Below are 14277 nucleotides of genomic sequence, written 5' to 3'. Positions count from 1 at the left end.
TTAAATAGTAAAATAAAGGGAAGGGTTGTAGGTGATATAAAATGAATTTTATGGGTCTAAACTCAATTTACTAAAAAGAAAAAGAAGGACCTAAGATCTTTAGGTAGAATCAAGAAGACATAGATAGGGTTTACTAGAGATTCACCCCACATCAATGATTACTTTAGGCTCTGGGGTTTTTTTTAAGACAATTGCCACCTGGGTTTGGAGAAAGCTTTTAAGAAGGGGACGATTCCAAGATGAATCGCTGTGCTTATTGGGTCAGATGGTTGCATGCTTATTGGGCTCTGTTTGGTTTTTGGTTAATGATGGGTTTCTGCTCAGCTAGTTTTACTAGATTTTGGATTGGCTGTGGCAGCTGGGAGATTTCTGTTAGTCTTATAACATCTTAGCAGACATACAAATAATACACAAAATACTTGCAGAAGAAATCATTATTTCAGTAGGCAAGTCTTCCACCTCTTTAACAAGCTCTGTATATCACTATATCTCAATGGGGCTCAAGAAATTTTGTAATTCGTTGCTTAACAGAGGCATGGACCTATCCTATTTATAATGAGCTTTAGTTGGTGTAATTCTAATAGGATACTTCCATTACAATCCTACTAGAATTCAACTTAATCACCAAGTAACCGGATATGTCCAACTTCTAATTATATTACGACTTCAATGCTTAAATAGGATATCTTAATCACATATGTATAAGCTTTAGAATACTTGTTCTAATTGATCTTGGTATCTGTCTCAGAGTCCCAGCCAAGTTCAACAAGTGTGTAACCTTATAATGCTTAGATTCTCCCACTAGGGCACACACACCATTAAAACATAAGCTCCTTTCGAACTCGAAACAAACACGAACTTTAAGGCGCCATAAGATCAAAGAACAAAAGTCCTAAACATGTTTTTGTCAAATGAGAATATAAATGCAGAACTACAAATACACTAACTTGTTTCAATCAAGGCATCCATAATTACAACCATAAAATCCTCATCCACATGAAACTCCCACAAGACAAAAATCAAATAGATGCACTATATGCTCTTTATATGTGAACTGCATGCATAGAGATACACCAGGTCCACTTAATGCTTCTAAAACAAAGCATGAAGACAAATAATACTTAACTGAAGTATAATGAGAAACTATATCAACCAAATATGAAACTTCAATAGTTAAGCAAAATCAAAACATAAAAATTCTACCTCAATGCATATCTAGTAACTGAAAATGAACTGCAAATTTACTCCCACTATTCTGCATCATCAAAACTAGCCAAAATCCCCATGCTAGTCACATGTCTCTTCAATATAGTGTTGGGAATTGCTTTATTCAAAGGGTCAGCAATCATGTCACGCGTGCTTATGTGATCAATCCGATTATGGCCTTGCTTCATCTTCTCTCTCACTAACAGAAACTTTATTTCAAGATGTTTTGTACTAGCTGACCTCTTGTTGTTTCTAGAATAAAATATTGTTGCACTATTATCACATAAAATTTGCACAAGTCTAGCAATCGAATCCACCACACACAAACCTGTTATAAAGTTCTTCAACCAAGATGCTCGGATGGTGGCCTCATAACAAGCAACAAACTCAGCCTGCATTGTTGAAGCAGCCACAGTTCTTTGCTTTGAACTTTTCCATGAAACTTCTCCTCCTGCTAGCAAGAAAACATATGTTGATGTAGACTTTAAATCATCTGGACAACCTGCAAAATCAGAACCACAATATCAAACTAACTCCAAGCTTTCTTCTCTCTGATAAACCAGCATAAAACTCTTGGTTCTTTGCAAATATCTCATGACTTTCTTGGCTGCTATCCAATGTGCATTCCCTGGATTTGCTTGAAATCTTCCTAACACACTAATTGCAAAGGCAATGTCTGGTCTTGTGTATACTTGAGCACACATTAAGCTGCCACTAAAGATGCATAGGGTCTGTTCTTCATCTCTTCCTTCTCCAACTCATTTTGAGGACTCTCAGCTCTACTTCATTTGTCTCCTTTTGTAATAGGAACTTCCCCATATGCACAAGATAACATATTAAATCTTTTAAGCACTCTTTCTATGTATCCATTATGTGATAAACCAAGCATACCACGACTTCTGTCTCTATGTATCTCTACTCCTAGCACATAAGACGCCTCCCCCATATCTTTCATCTCGAAATGTGATGACAAGAAAAACTGTGTCAGCAAGCATAGACAAATTGTTAGTGGCCAGTAAGATATCATCGACATAAAGTACTAAGGAGATGAAATTGCTCCCACTAAATTTTAGATAAATACACTCATCCACTGGATTCTATGTGAAGCCTTGTGAGCTTACAACTTCATCAAATCTCAAGTGCCATTGCCTTGATGCCTGCTTTAGTCCATACATGGACTTTTTGAGTTTGCAAACCAAATGCTCTTCTCCATCCTTTATAAAACCCTCAGGTTGCACCATATATATTTCTTCATTCAGTATTCCATTTAAAAAGGTTGTCTTTACATCCATTTGATGTAAAAACAGGTTATATTGTGCAGTAAGAGCCATGACAATCCGAAAAGCATCTTTAGTTGAAACTAGGCAACAAGTTTCATTGTAATCTATTCCTTCTTTTTGAGTAAAACCCTTTGCAATTAGTCTAGCTTTAATCTTTCTATGTTGCCCATTGAGTCTTTCTTGGTTTTGAATACCCATTTACAGCCTATTGGCTTCACTCCTTCTGGTGGCTCCACTAAATCCCACACCTGATTGTTTTTCATTGAATCTAATTCACTTTCCATGGCTTCTCTCCACTTCAATACCTCTGAACTATTAATTGTTTCATTGAAAGACAAGGGTTCTTCAAAATCTGATGCCATAAACTCTGATTCTTATAAGTACAGTACGTAATCTTGTGATATTGCTGGTCTTATATTTTTGTTAGATCTTCTCTATGGGGCTGGTGCTTCTTGTGGCTGAACTACTTCATTGGTCGCATATTGAGTTTCCTGGACTTGAATTTCATTCTCATGTTCTTGTTTAGGTTCCATATCTTCATAATCTTCTCCTTGTATTTCACTTATATGTGGAACTTGCACACTTTGCTTTGCTTGCTCAATTGCAATTTCACCCAGCTTTTCAAAAACGAAATTTGTGGCCTTCCTTTCTTCATGGACATTTTCTAGAAAAACTGACCTACCTATTTCCACAAGCCTTGTTGTATGATTTGGACAATAAAAAATGTACCCCTACGTCTTCTCTGGATAACCTACAAAAAAACAACTTTATGGTCTTGGGATCCAATTTCTTCTCTTGTGGATTGTAGACTTTTGCTTTTGCCTTGCACCCTGATATATGCAAATGGTTGAGGCTCGGCTTTCTATTAGTCCACAGCTCAAATGGGGTCTTTGATACTTGTCACGCCCCAACCCACGGATTTAAGTAACCTTAGGTTAAGACGTGATCCACACCTTAATTATAGAATTTAATAAAAACTATAACTAAAATGTGAAGAAACATTTAAGTAAATAAAATAAATATTTCACATAGAATATTCAGCAAAAACGACAACATCTCAAATCTTAAAAATTTTACATTATTTTACAAGTTAGAACTACTCGAAAATCCACAAAAAGAGTAGTTCATTATTCATCCACAAGCTATGTACACACTACACTCTATAGATATGCCAAAATCATCACAAGCTCTAGATTTTAGGTTCGGTACCTACAAAATCTGTTAGGGGGGACACAAACAATCACACATCCAAATATCACATTATTAATAATAATGCATGAATGCTCTTCATCTAATCCCGTTAATTCTTATAACTGGACAAGCAGACCTGCACGTCCCATACCATGCTTATACCACTTGGTCCCGGATGCCCATTTATATGAACTAACACCCATTTCAATCATCCCATAATTCCCCTTTTGTTAGTCATCTTGTCTAACTCCCTTTCGCCAGTCCCGAATCACCCAATAAAAACTATGTGCATTGTGGGATCCCTGAGACCTGGTACCTGCTAAGAGTTAGACTCAACTACACAAAAGACTATTTCCATTACCCTCTTTTCCATCATTATTTTCTCCACCCAACATCTTCAATTAATTTTCATGACAAGATATAATTATTCATTTCACATATCCATATATCCCACAACAATGTAGCTATTCACTACTACAAAAAGTGAAAAAGACGACCAGAAAAAGACGACGGTAGAACAAAAACCGTCATTGTTTTAAAAAAGACGACGGTAACAAAAAACCGTTGTGGATAAGTGACTTAAACAACTAAAAAACGGAGGTACTGTTGAATTTTTTTTTTTTTTTTATAACGACGCACACAAATAAAAAAGGGTCGTCTTAAAAAGGTTTTCTTTAGAGTTAAAATCTGACCAAAAAACAACGACAGCAGGTATGATAAGCTTCGTATATTAAAAATCAAGTGTCCTTTTTTTGGTAAAGACATGGTTGTTTTGAAAGAACTGTCATCTATTATATGTAAAGATGACGGTTTTTTTTAAAGAATTGCCGTCTATTATAAGTAAAGATGACAGTTTTTTTATTTAAAAAAGGGTCGTCTATTATAAGTAAAGACGACTCTTTTTATATGAAAAGGGTCGTCTATTATGAAGTAAAGACGACGTTTTTTATTTATAAAAATGGTCGTCTATTATGAAGTAAAGACGACGGTTTTTTTATAAAAAGGGTCGTCTATTATATGTAAAGACGGCGGTTTTTTTATATAAAAAAGGTCGTCTATTATGAAGTACAGATGACGGTTTTTTTTTAAAAAGGGTCGTCTATTATATGTAAAGATGACGGTTTTTTTATAAAAAGCGTCGTCTTTTAAAACACTCTAAAAAAAGGCCGCTTAAGTGAATTCGCGCTCGACAAATTTTCAAATTTTCCCCCGTCTTTGAAAACCTTATCTCTCATTAACAAGCGTCGTCTTTTAAAACACGCTAAAAAAAGGCCACTTAAGTGAATTCGCGCTCGACAAATTTTCAGATTTTCCCCCGTCTCTGAAAACTTTATCTCTCCCTCCTTGAAACCTCCTGAGCTCCTCTCTTCTTGAAACCTTCCTGAGCTATCTGAAACACTCCATCTCTCACCTTTCTACTCCTCATACGTACCTACCAGCCATCGACGCCATTGACGCAGCGACGCCGTCAACGCCATCGTTCTTCGCATCAGTCATCACCAGCCGCCATCGACGCCATATTCACAGTCAACGACGACAATGTCCTTGAAAACAGATCTAGAGACCTTGCGAGATGGGAAAATCCTAGAACATCAAATCTGGTCTTCGATGTCGCCTGAGGTTCGATGATAGATTTCCATCGCGCCTTCTTGGTGAGCTCTGGCCATCCACGTCACAAAAGCAACTCTAAGTTAGTCAAAATGTTCTTCTGTATTGTGTTACAAATGAACTTTTCCTGCATAAGCTTATGCTTGTATAGATGATGCATATTTTTGTTAGTTAAGATGACCTTGAAAACAGATCTAGAGACCTTGCGAGATGGGAATGTCCTAGAACATCAGATTTGGTCTTCGATGTCGCCTGAGGTTCGATGACAGATCTCCATCGCGCCTTCTTGGTGAGCTCGCCATCCACGTCACAAAAGCAACTCTAAGTTAGTCAAAATGTTCTTCTGTATTGTGTTACAAATGAACTTTTCCTGCATAAGCTTATGCTTGTATAGATGATGCATATTTTTTGTTAGTTAAGATGACAGCAAGATAATGTAATCTTATTGTGGTTTTTGATTGCTCAGGTAAGATGACATGGCAAATAGGTGCTGCAGCTTATATCGAGTGCAGCTCAAAGGCCTAGTTGGTAGGCAACTTAGAAGAATATAAGATCCATTTGACCAAGATGAGTTAGAACACTACTCCAAGATGACAGCTGAATGTGGAGAACAAGTACAAATTGTGGAAGATACAACAACCATAGGTTAATGCTTTGGATATGGTATTTTGTAATTATAGGTTATAATGTTATAAATATGGTATTTTGTATGGATATAGTAGGAATCAAGATTGGTAAACAATGTAATTACAATTGAATCCTCAAGTTTTATGAAAGAAATAATTTTTTAGGATATCTAAAATGAAATTAGTACATCATTTTTACAGATAATAAATGGCGGTTTTTTGGAACAAAACCGTCTTTTTTAGATTTAATAGACGTCTTTGGATATAATAAACGACGGTTTTTTCTGAAAAAGTGTCGTCTTTACATTTAAATAGACGACGGTTTTTTCAGAAAAAGTGTCGTCTTTACATTAAATAGACGACTGTTTTTTTCAAAAAAAGTGTCGTCTTTACATTTAATAGACGACGGTTCTGTAAAAAAAGTGTCGCCTTTACATTCAATAGACGACGGTTTTTTCAGAAAAAGTGTCGTCTTTACATGTAATAGACGATGGTTCTTTTAAAAACAGTCGTTTTTACATATAATAGACGACGGTTAATTACCGTAGTAGTTTGACTTTCAAAAAGATGACGGTCGATTTAACGACGGTTTGAAAAAGAAAAAGACGACGGTGTTTCCCCGTCGTCTATTTCAATTTTTGTAGTAGTGATTTAAAATATCACCAATGCATATATTATTATGCCAACATTGTTCAAATAGTTAAGAGTATGTAAACACATCCAATACAAGGAATATCAACCAAACTGTACCACACATAATATAATGCTAACGAATATTTAATTAAAACAATTTCTGAAAAAGGCCCCCAAGAAAACCCCTACCTCGTTTCCAAAGCTAGCTCCATGTTTAAGAAAACACAAGCTAAGCCCTTATGTCTCCTCCAATAATTTGCTCACTATTCTCTCTCCCTCTATGTTTTTCTCTCCTTGCTGGAACTTTCACACAAGGTTCAGTGCAAAGGAAATGTCCTATTTATAGTAACACTCAAGGAGGAATCAACATGTTCTTATTGGTGAGGAGGTGATGACTACGTGGGAACTTGGGCTCCAAGACTAGAATAGCTATCATCTAATTGCCAACACCTCATGCTAAATAAAGCTTAGTCACCTAGGTAGAATGACACTTGGAGTCTTTAAAGTGTGTTTAGAATGACACTCGGAGGCTTAAAGTGTGTTTGTAAAAAAAAATCTAGGCTATTGAACTTGGTCAGCAAGAAATGAAGAGATAAAGCTGTCAAAAGCTATACATACACTTATTTGTAATATTAGTACTATTTTTAATAACTAATATGAAAATCTAAAAATTTAACTCGTATAAATTTATATGTACATAAATATATATATATTTAAATATCTATGTTATGAACTAAAAAAATATCTATGTTATGAACTAAATATTCACCAATATATCTATATACAAATATGTGGTTTCACAATACTGCCTTACTTGGTACATAGTTTAGGATGTAGTTTGCCATCCTTATTGCCTCGCCCCATAGGTAATTAGGTAGCTGTGAATTGCAGATCATGCTCCTCACCATGTCTTTGAGTGTTCTATTTCTTCTTTCAGCTACACCATTCTGCTCTAGAGTTCCTAGATTGGTGTATTGTGCAACAATTCCACATTCCTGCAAATACTTAGCAAAAGGTCCAGGGTGTCTGCCAGTTTGATCAAATTTTCCCTAATATTCTCCTCCCCTGTCAGACCTAACAACTTTTATCTTTAGTTCCAACTGCGTTTAAACTTCTGTTTTAAAAATTTTAGAAGCTTCCAGAACACTAGATTTTTACGTAATGAGAAACAAGTAGCCGTACCTAGAGTAGTCATCTATGAAGGTTATGAAGTATCTTTGGCCTTCTAGAGTTTGCATGGGAAAAAGGCCACAGATGTCTGTATGGATTATTTCTAAGAGTTGACCACTTCTATTTGAGCCTTTCTTTCTTGCCTTAGTTAATTTCCCTTTAATACAATTGACACAGACATCTAGAGCAGAGAAGTCTAATGGTGGCATGACTTGTTCTTTAACTAGGCGTTGAATTCTATTTTTAGAGATGTGACCTAACCTATGATGCCAAAGCCTAGCAGATTGAGTTGGATTTGGAATGATTTCAGTGTTTAGAGTATATGGAATGGAATTTAAGTGAAATAAACCACATTCAACAAGGCCTTTTGCAACTAGAATTGAATTATGAAACAAATTGAAGCCCTCTTTATTGAATTGAAAAGAATAATTCGACAAAACTAACTTAGAAATTGAAATAAGATTCTTCTCATGGAAGGTATGTGGAAGCAAAATATCTCATTCTAGGTCAAATAATTAGGCCAATCAATTTGGGAATTATTTGACCTAATTGGGAGTTACCTAGCCTAATTGGGAATTATCTGAATTAATTAGGAGGTTATTTGATTTAAATTAGATGTCTTTGATTTTTGTCTTAATTAGGGATTTGATTAAATCCCTAACCCCAAAATACACCAACCCCACCAACCTCGCCAAATTAAAGCCTCTGAGACCCTCTATAAATATTGGCTACACACGAGGATTGAGGTACGTCTGAATTCCTACTGAAACTTGTCTGCCGCGCAAATCTCACGGCCTGGAGTTCCGGGCCGAGGGGATGTGCGTTAACACGGGGTTTCCTGCTTTTGGGTGCGGTGCGGTTGTGCGGGGGCGTGCCAGCACGGTCTACCGTGCGTTGATGTGTTGATGAGTGTTGGATGGATAAGTGGTGCGCCTGTTTGATCTGTCTTCCTAGTCAAACGATTGTAGACGAGAGAGGAACTGGTCTCGGCTGTTAGGTTCACGGCCTGAACTACAAGGCCGTTGAGTGATGGTGTTGGTGGTGGGTTTTGGGCGGTGCTCCGGCGCGCTGCTCAGGGAGCGACGGTCGTGTGATATATGGGGTGAGTGAACGAATAACAAGGATGGTGCTCCGGCGCCTTGAAAATCAAGGGTCGTATGATATATTGATGAATGGATTTTCCTTACAATCTACCACTACTCCTAGGAAAGCAAGTAAAGATATTGAAAGTGCATTACAGGAAAAAATAAGTTGCTCCGTGGGAGGCTTTGTTTTGGTGTTGAACCCTTTGAATGTAGCTCGAGTCTTGTATTTATAGGAAGAGTCCCTGGATGAGTAATCGAGGCTGAATTTACGCGTAGTGGAGTCTGATTAGCGCAAGTGGGCAGTCCAATCGACATTTGGGATCGTGAAGTATGGTGGTGAGACCCCAGAAATTCCGGTGAATCTCGGCCACCGCCCTTGATCGTGGGTTCTGAGCCTTTGGCCGTGGAGACACATTTATGGCCTGGATAGTTGGTGAACCAACATCTCAGGCTGTCAGAATTCTTGTGAGAATGTCCACGTCTAATCACTCTGATCTTCATCACCAAATCCTGACTTCAGTCACTTCCCACCTTCCCTCATGCATTAAATGCTTCTTTGTGGCCAATGGGTTTGCTGCATTAAACAGGCACTACTTCATTAAATGAAGCCTGGGACCCTGCTGTCACGTGATGATTTGCCTTTAATGCCTTGGCCGCAATTTTGTTCAGCCTCGGCCTCGGCCTACACTTGAGGCCGAGATGATCATGCCTTAGCATTTCCTCTTTTATTTTTTAGGAAGGCGAAATACCCTGGCGAAACGCTGCGTTTCAGCTTCTGCGAACAAGTGCCAGGGCCGAGAGAAAGGGGTCCTTCGGCCAGCTCATGGCCGTGATTTATCAAGCACAAACAAAACTCTACATAAATTATTTCTCATAAACCCTTCTCCCTTCCTATTCTTTCTCTCTCTCACACAAGGCTCCGGCCACCCGGTTTTCCTTGAAACACCCAACCTAATTTAGGCATCGAGGGCCTTTGGCCAACACCCCCCGGGTGTGGTCCTTTTACTCCGATTTATTTTGCAGGGAGAAAGAGAAGCGGAGAAGACGAAGGAATCTTAGGCGAATATTCTCGTGGGAGGAAATTTGCTCCCACAAATTGGTGCTTTCAATGAGAGCGTGAAATAATACTCAAAGCGTGCTCCAAATTCATTTTCCACACTTTTTTCCAATCAACCATGGTCGATACAACTGCCGGAATTGCAGAACAGCCGCCGCAGACAGCTGTTGGAATTGCATAACAGCCGCCGCATGGTCCTGTGACCTCCACAGCCTTGCAGCCGCAAGTGCCAGCGGCCGGACCTGCCCTGCCACACCACCCAGCTGCCGGATTTGCTGCACAGCCCCATGTTACTTTGACGCCTCCCCAGTCTTGGAGCAGATCCATCCTTTCCCTCCTCTGCCACCACACTTGACGTATGCACCTGTGTACGCGTCTAATAGAGCCCTAGTCCATATGCCATTGGGCCCAACGCACACGTCCAGTCAGGCAGACCTTAACTCACGGGTTGATCAGCTCGCACAAAGAGTCGATGATCAAAACAACATGATTGGCCAGCTACTCAGGCAGATCAACTTGAACCAAGGCCCAAACCTTGGAACCCGTAACGAGGAGATGAGGAGGCACGAGCATGCCAGCAAGCAGTTCGAGAGATCCCAGGCTGGTCGGGCAAGGATAACTGGCAGGGAAAAGATCAAGATCGAGCTGACGAGACACGAGATCGTGCTGACGAGACGCGAGATCGAGCTGACGAGACGCGAGATCGAGCTGATGAGACGCGAGATCGTGCTGATGAGACGTGGACATCTGCAAGTCGTACCATGAGCAGGTCGATGATCCGTTCGAGGTTAGGTCCAAGGACCAATGTACGCAAGAGGCTAGGCCCACGGTCCAATGTCCACGCCCGCTTGGGTCCACAAGGAAGTATTCAACCTAGGCTGGGTTGGCAAGGAGCTCGAGTTCGTGTACAACCGCGTAACGAGCGCAATGATCGACGCTCGAGGACCAACACACGGCGACAAGCCACAGAGGAATCCTCACAAGCTCAATCTCCTAATCTGCCCCACGGGCAGAGCAACCAAGGGGATCGACCCTTGGCGGCAGAGGAGGAAGTTAACCAGCGGCGCTCGAGGCATCGAAGACGTCGACCCGAGCCACCAGCCCTGCGAGCAGAGGATGTCGAAAAGTTAGTGAATGACCGACTCCAAAGTCTCCAACTTAATGGAAGCACAGAGGAGGCCCTGCGCAAGGAAATTGATCGAGTCGACTGCTCGCCCTTTACCGAGGAAGTGGAACGAGCTCCGCCGCCAAAGCGGTTCACAATTCCATCCATTACTCCGTTCAAAGGAGACTCTGACCCTGAGAGCCATTTGAGGCACTTCAAGAGCACCATGATCCTGTACAAGGCAGACGACGCCCTGATGTGCAAAGTGTTCGCGATGACTTTACGAGGAGCAGCTCAAGACTGGCTCCACACTCTACTGTCCGCGTCGATAGGTAACTTCAAGGAGTTCGCCCTCATCTTCACAAAGGAGTACACCTCCTACAAGACAGTTCGAAAGCATGTAGACCACCTATTCAACCTGCGCAAGAAGCCAGACGAGTCTGTTCAAGACTACCTCAGACGATTTAAGGCTGAGAAGGTGAACATCATAGGATGCAATGACCAAGTTGCATCCTCAGCTTTCAAGAAGGGCTTGCCAACCGAACACGAGTTGTACCGTGAGCTGGCCATAACTCCGAGCCAAACCTTGGCAGAAGTCTTCGTGACGACAAAGCGCTACGCACTCTAGGATGATAACCGTATCGCCGCAAAGAAAGCCAACGAGCAGGCTGACCACCCGCCCAGGCAGGCGAGCCAAAAGAGCAACAAGTTCGAGAACAAAGCTCGAGATAAGCGCATATCGCGATCCTAAGAGGGAGGCTCAGAAGTAGGAACCTACACCGAGTTTACCATCCCGATCCACCAGATCCTAGCACAAGTGAATGACAAGCCGTGGGTGAGGAGGCCGCCGCCTCTGAGGGGAGACCCCACTAGGAGGGACACTAGTAAATACTGCGCATTCCATGGGGAGCATGGTCATTACACCAACAACTGCAATGCTTGGAAAAGGCAACTCGAGGAGTTGGTCAGGGAAGGTCATTGCACGAAGTTTGTCGCGAAGAAGGCCATCCAGCAGATCGAGGATCGTGATGCAGCTGCCAAGGAACCTTCCCAAAAGGTCATACGCATCAACACCATTCTAGCTTATTCCAAAGAGTTCGGGCTGACCACTATGGAGCGAAAGAGAAAAATCACGCAGGCAACTTGCATCTCCAAAGTCATAACTAGCAATCCAGTCATTGAAGATACACCCGTCATCGGCTTTCAAAAGAAGGACTTGATCGGGCTTGACCTACCGCATAATGATGCCCTAGTCATCTACATCCAAATTGAACAAGCTGTGATCGAGCGAGTTCATGTGGACGAGGGCAGTGCAGCCAACATCCTGCAACTATCTGTTATCCAACAGATGGGATTGGAGCCCAAGATCAACAAACTTGCCAAGTCGCTCATCGCCTTCAATGGGGCCACATCGATTACTGTGGGAACGATCGACCTTGACATCCACTCACACCCGGTGGTCTGCTCGCAAACCTTCATGGTCATCGACGAGATCTCCCCCTATAACGGAATCTTGGGCTGACCATGGATCAGCAAGATCGAAGCTATCACATCGGCTTTACACCAGAAGATCCGCTACCCCTTCCCTGGGGGTGGGATCGGGCAGATCAACAATGACCAAGCCATGGCGAGGAGATGCACAGCCCAAGGGCTCAAGAAGAGCAAGCAGTTGCAGTCCACACCAGTAATGCAGGCTACTGACGTGGCAGGACACACTCCCAGCAGACAAGCAAGCCCGAACGGGAGGGGAGTTGCTACCTCAAAATAGCAATTAAGGAGCCAGGATCAAGGCGAGGGAATCCGCCCGAAAGACTCCCCTGAAAAGGGTTGGAAGCCTGAGGATGACGTTGAGTTAGTACCCCCTGATCCTGGCCCGCCAGACAAAGAAGCGCAGACCGGCTTGCGCCAGAACCCAACCGAGAAGGATCAACACGAGGGAATCCACCCGGAAGGCTCCCTTGAAGAAAGTTGGAACCCTGAGGAAGACGTTGAGTTAGTACCCCTCGATCCTGACCAGCCAGACAAGAAAGCGCTGATCGGCTCGCGCCTAGGCCCAGATGAGAAGATGGAGCTGACCACCTTCCTCCAGAACAACAAAGACATGTTCGCGGACGGCAAAACCATGGAAGTGTACGTGGACGACATGCTGGTCAAAGCCCCTAAGCGAGCAGATCACATCAAGAACCTCACTGAGGTATTCAGCCTACTCAGCCAGTATTGCACAAAGTTGAATCCAAGTAAATGCACGTTCGGTGTATCGTCCGGCCGATTCCTGGGATACCTAGTAACTCAACGAGGTATCGAGGCGCACCCATGCCAAATCAAGGACATTCTTGAGATGAAGTCACCTTCAATAGTAAAGGAAATACAAAGTCTGACGGGTAGATCAGCAGCCCTCAACCCGATTCCTCTCAAGATCCACCGACAAGTGCAGACCATTCTTCAAGGCAGTTGCGCGTAGACGGAGCGTCAAACCAAAAAGGAGTTGGAGCAGGCGTCATCATCATCACCCTGGATGGAACCCTGTTGGAGCAAGCTATCACGCTTGGCTTCCCAGCCTCAAACAACGAGGCAGAATACGAGGCATTGCTCGAAGCATTCTTGACCAAACTGCAAGCAGATGAAAGTCAACCTTGATCTGCTCAAAGAAAAATAAGAGAAGGCCATTGTTCGAGTGGCAGCTTACCAGCTTACCAGCAATAGCTCACATCTTACTACAACAAGAAGGCCATTGTTCGAGTTGCAGCTTTCCAGCAGGAGCTCACATCTTACTACAACAAGAAGGCCATTGTTCGAGTGGCAGCTTACCAGCTTTCCAGCAGTAGCTCACATCTTACTACAACAAGAAGGCCATTGTTCGAGTTGCAACTTTCCAGCAGCAGCTGGCATCTTACTACAACAAGAAGGCCATTGTTCAAGTTGCAGCTTACCAGCTCGACTCCACGCAGGCGGAAAGCCTCACCTCCATTGCAGACAGGCTGCTTCTCAAGCACAAACTCAATGGAGCCTTTTCAAGCGTCATGTCCCCGACATACGCCCGCAGGCGACAAGCCTTACCTCCATTGAAGGCAAGCTACTTCTCGAGTACAAACTTCATGGAGCCTTTTTCGTGCGCTATGTCCCTGACATACGCCCGCAGGTGACAAGCCTTACCTCCATTGAAGGCAAGCTACTTCTCGAGTACAAACTTCATGGAGTCTTTTTCGAGCACTATGTCCCCGACATACGCTAGCAGGCGACAAGCCTCACCTCCATTGCAGGCAAGCTGCTTCTCGAGTACAAACTCAATGGAGCCTTTTTCAAACGCTATGTCCCC

General features: G+C 42.2%; 1 protein-coding gene across 1 annotated transcript; it reads left to right on the top strand.

Annotated features, from left to right (window-relative positions):
• Window positions 1-10617: 10617 nt before the first annotated feature.
• LOC110751173 (uncharacterized) lies at window positions 10618-12483 on the top strand. Its single transcript, XM_088251902.1, has 2 exons — window positions 10618-11556; window positions 11767-12483. The coding sequence occupies exons 1-2, from the start codon at window positions 10618-10620 to the stop codon at window positions 12481-12483; spliced, it is 1656 nt and encodes a 551-aa protein (XP_088108028.1).
• Window positions 12484-14277: the final 1794 nt, after the last annotated feature.

The sequence above is a fragment of the Prunus avium genome, chromosome 4 (assembly GCF_965620075.1).
Source record: "Prunus avium chromosome 4, drPruAviu1.hap1.1, whole genome shotgun sequence".
In the NCBI taxonomy this organism is placed as follows: Eukaryota; Viridiplantae; Streptophyta; class Magnoliopsida; order Rosales; family Rosaceae; genus Prunus; species Prunus avium.
Note: the sequence above shows the minus strand (reverse complement) of the source record. Positions and strands in the feature narration are given on the sequence as shown.